At 56.8% G+C, this 4,227-nt stretch overlaps 1 protein-coding gene across 1 annotated transcript in view; it reads right to left on the bottom strand.

The window, feature by feature from the left end:
* Positions 1-4,227, bottom strand: part of CTSB (cathepsin B) — an 11,306-nt gene that overhangs the window by 3,828 nt on the left and 3,251 nt on the right. The window contains exons 2-6 of the mRNA XM_008631025.2: positions 2,807-2,958; positions 2,185-2,270; positions 1,660-1,774; positions 937-1,055; positions 221-306 (exon numbers count right to left, since the gene is read on the bottom strand). Coding sequence (XP_008629247.1) covers positions 221-306; positions 937-1,055; positions 1,660-1,774; positions 2,185-2,270; positions 2,807-2,932 — 532 coding nt within the window. The 5' untranslated portion in view covers positions 2,933-2,958. The remainder of the gene's footprint in view (positions 1-220; positions 307-936; positions 1,056-1,659; positions 1,775-2,184; positions 2,271-2,806; positions 2,959-4,227) is intronic.

The raw sequence follows: 4,227 nt of genomic DNA, 5'->3' as shown, positions 1-4,227 counted from the left end.
CTGCCTGCCTCTGGGTGCTGCCCGGGGACCCTTGTCCCAAAGGTGTGACCAGAAGGAGCCATGGGGGCAGGAGCAGCCAGCTGGGGCTGCAGAGGTGCTCGAGTTGAAGGAGGGAACAGCCACAAGGATGCAGACCAGGAACGAAGCATCCCAGAAAACATGAACCTTAACCAAGCAGAGATGCTCCTCTGCTTTCCCACAGGTATCTGCCAGGACTTACCCACGTGGGAGTCGTAGAGACCCCCGGACACGAGGCCCCTCTCTGTCCAGTACCTCCACGCGCCGGAGGGGTAACCACCATTGCACCTGGGGGAAGAGGCACCAGCTCCAGCCCCAGCCATCCCATTCTGGGAGAGGCAGGGGAATGGAGCCAGCCCGTGATGGTTCAAGGGAAGCTTCGGGCACATAAAACCTTTTTTCAGTCCGTTCCTGCCTTCCCTGGGATTTGCCTTGAGACACCAAGGCCTCAGGAAGAGAACCAAGAACACCCATGGCTCCATATCCCAAAGTGCCTCCTTACCAGGTCCCTGATCAGCTTCTGCTGCCTGCAGCAACAGGACTTGGAGACTCAACTCCCCACCCTGTGCTCAACAATTGGAAAAGCCATAGTGCCTGAAAACCAAGGATCTGGGACTATGAAAGATCTTTCCCTTAGCTTCAGCAGCTGCCAGCTCTGTGTGGGACAGCATCACTGTGTGCTTGCAGCCATCACCATCCACGATGCTGAGGGCAGGATGTGTCCCAGAGGGACTGTCAGTCCCTGGAATCACCTTTCTGTTCCCACCTAACTCCCTCATCCACCCCACAAACCGCTGGAGGAGCTTCCTGCTCGTTAGGGAGGTAATGAAGGTAGGGCTGAAGCAATCAGCACCTCCAGGGTCTGTCCCTGCTCCTCCCAACCACCTTCCCAGTGCACAAGGACCAGGAGCAGCTCACCCCATGCCACACTCAAAGCCACAGCACGACAGCAGGTCCTCAGCTGAGACCTCCACGCTGACCTTGGCGTTGGTGTGGACACAGATCCGGTCTGAAATCGCTTCCACGGCGCCAAAAGCCTGAGGGCAACCCCAAAACACCCATTAGAGATGGTCAGGGGAGAGAAATCAGGAAACCTCCTGGAAATGAGTGCAGCAGGCATGGCCTGGCTGGGAGAAGCCACCCAGGAGCTCAGAGACTGCAGCATCCCACAGCATCCCCCCACAAAGGGCAGCAAAGGTGCTCTGAGGGCTGGAGCCCCTCTGCTCTGGAGGCAGGCTGGGAGAGCTGGGGCTGTTTACCTGGAAAAACCCAGGGAGACCTCAGAGTCCCTTCCAGAGCCTAAAGGGGCTCCAGGAGAACTGGAGAGGGACTTGGGACAAGGGACGGAGGGACAGGATACAGGGAATGGCTTCCCAGTGCCAGAGGGCAGGGATGGATGGGATATTGGGAAGGAATTCTCCCCTGTGAGGGTGGGGAGGCCCTGGCCCAGGGTGCCCAGAGAAGCTGTGGCTGCCCCTGGATCCCTGGAAGTGTCCAAGGCCAGGCTGGGCAGGGCTTGGAGCAACCTGGGAAAGTGGAAGGTGTCCCTGCCCATGGCAGGGGGCTCACCAGCAATTTCAAAAGCATGGGTTTTGCCCAGCAAATTTTATCAACACAACATGAAACCACCCCTATCCTTACCCAGCAGGAGCCACAGGAGCCCTGGTCTCTTATCTCGCTGATGGTGGGGCAGTTGGGCCACTGCGTCCGCGAGTCGAAGTTATCAGGCAGCTCCACGTCTGCAGCAAAATCCACCCTGTGAGGAGAGGGAAACGCTGTCACAGGAGCAGCAGCGACCCACGACTGGGTGCACTGCACTCTCCAACCTCCTCTGAAGGTGACCTGGAGGACGAGGGCTGTTGTTTGCTTACAGAAGGAGCATAAATACTTGTGATGTCCTCAGCGGAGGTCAGCAGCTCCTCTGGCGGGTTCACTTTCAAGGGTAACAAATTGCACAGCTTGCTCAAGTATCTGGCAGAACACTGGATGGATTTTCCCCCTCACGTGTGCTCTGTGCTTAATTCCATGAACAAGGTCCACCAAGCTCCACCAATGTCCACCCTGCTGCCCACAGCCTGCCAGGAGAGCCCCTCACCCACTCCAGGTGCTCATGGAAGATCCACACGAGCTTTTACTGCAGTGCCACCTTCTCCTCCCTGCACTCACCTCTCAGGGAGCTTGGGCCCACCCAGGAAGGTGCCACAGAGCTTCTTCACGTAGCTCATGTCAGCATTGTGGAAGTTGTGCCCCGCCTGGGAAGAGACACACAGAATTGGGACACAACTCTCCAGAGCCGCCAAGAGCATGGCTGGGACCACAGCCTGGTGCTCCAGAGCTCCCTGAATCCCAACCAGAGTCTGGGATTGCTGCACAGCCCAGAGGCCAAAAGCCAACCACCTACAGACACAGAACACAGGCCAGGATCAGCCCATCAGGACCAGTAAGGTCCAGCTCGAGGCTTTGGGCACAGCAAACGGGCCAAGGAGGGACAGGTCACCAATAACTGGATGCTCGCTGCTTGTTTCCAGCCTCCTGCAGAGTTTCCTCCTCTTACATTGCTCCTACTCCACAAATCCATCCTGCTCTGCTCCAAGGAGGAGCTCCACAGTCCCCTGTCACTGCAGGAACCCCTGAGAACATCACCTCACTGGAAAAGTCAGCTGGGAACAAGGCTGGATTGATGTCACCACCGTGGTGACACTCCCAAAGCTCGGCCACTAAATCCCACATGCAGACTGTCAGCAGTGCATCCAAAAAAACATCCCCAAATCATCAGGCCAGTACTCACCTTCCAGGTGGTGTTGAGCTTGTTTATGTGGTTGACCAGGTCATCGGAGAGAGGAGGGAAGTAGGGAACGCTGCGAGCGTTGGCGAAGGCCACCAGGACACACAGCAGGGACAGGGACGGCCACATCTTGGCTATGGAACGGGACACTCCACCTGCAGCCAGATTGAAGCATTGTTGGAAACATCCCCAAACTGGGCTCAGCTGCAGCAACACGTGGGAGGATAAAATGTGTGGCTGCACCAGGTGTCCCTCCAGATCCCCAGTTCCCCCAAAGGTCAGGAGAGACACAGGAACAGAGTAACAACCCCCCTCCTGCAGCTCAGGAGAAATCAGATAAAGGCAGCCTTGTTTGTTGACCACTACAGGATTAGCAGCAGCAGGAAAATACCTTTTGAAGCAGATCCAAGGGATTTGGAGGGTATTAAAACCTGTGTTTACTTCCACAAAAACGAAGAATAAGGACCACGAGAAGGAGTAAGTGGCATCCCACCTCCACAGCAAACTTCAGGCACGAGACTTGACAGGCCCTGGCCCTGCTCTTCCCTTTAAAGATATTACTCCAAAGTACATTTTTGGACTTTACAGCCTCATTTTGCCCAGCCTGCTGCCCTGGGGACCCAGATTGGGGTCACAGTCCCAGGTGTGACCCCCTGCCCATGCACAGGGGGGGTCAGCATGCACCAGAGCTGTCTGTGGCTGCTGTCCCCTGCTCCCCTGCCACTGGGGCTTTTCTCCAGAGAGGTGCAGGGCATGAGGAAAGCCCAAGTTTGGGGATCAGAGGTGCAGAGGAAATCCAGGAACAGGAAAGAATGGCCCAGAGCCTCCCATGCAGGAGCACAAGCACCACCCAGCCCACAGACATTCCAGGGCTCCCTGGTTTCCCTGCTCTCCTTTAACCTAATTCACACTGAATTGCCCAACTCCAAATTAACCCCCAGCGCCAGCAGCCACTTGTACCTCGTCCCCACGCCTGACTCAGACACATCACGAGGCCACGAGCTCCTTTATCTCTGCAAACACACCAGGGCACCCTCCTCCTCCTCCAAACCCTCCCAGCTCCCTCCCACCAGCCCCACATCCACCCCGGACCTCGGATCCTCCACGGCAGAGATATCCAGGCTTTAATTCCTGCTCATCTCATCAAGCTCAACGTGTAATCACCTTTGCAAGCCCGAGCTTAAACCGGACACGCAGCTCCTGCCAGCAGCTCGGCAGCCCCACAGCAGCAGAGCTGGATGAGCAGGGGATGGGGATGGGAGACACACACACACCTCCCTGCCAGCTGCTTCCACCCACTCCCAGCCAAGTTTAGCCTTTCCAGAGTAGAAAACCCAGCAGGAGTGTCCTACTTTCTGGCAGCAGCGAGCCCACGCGGCTGCAGCTCACTGTATAAAAGGGTTTTTTTTCTCCTTTCCCGCTCC

The sequence above is a fragment of the Corvus brachyrhynchos genome, unplaced genomic scaffold, assembly GCF_000691975.1.
Source record: "Corvus brachyrhynchos isolate BGI_N302 unplaced genomic scaffold, ASM69197v1 scaffold203, whole genome shotgun sequence".
Classification (NCBI taxonomy): domain Eukaryota; kingdom Metazoa; phylum Chordata; class Aves; order Passeriformes; family Corvidae; genus Corvus; species Corvus brachyrhynchos.
Note: the sequence above shows the minus strand (reverse complement) of the source record. Positions and strands in the feature narration are given on the sequence as shown.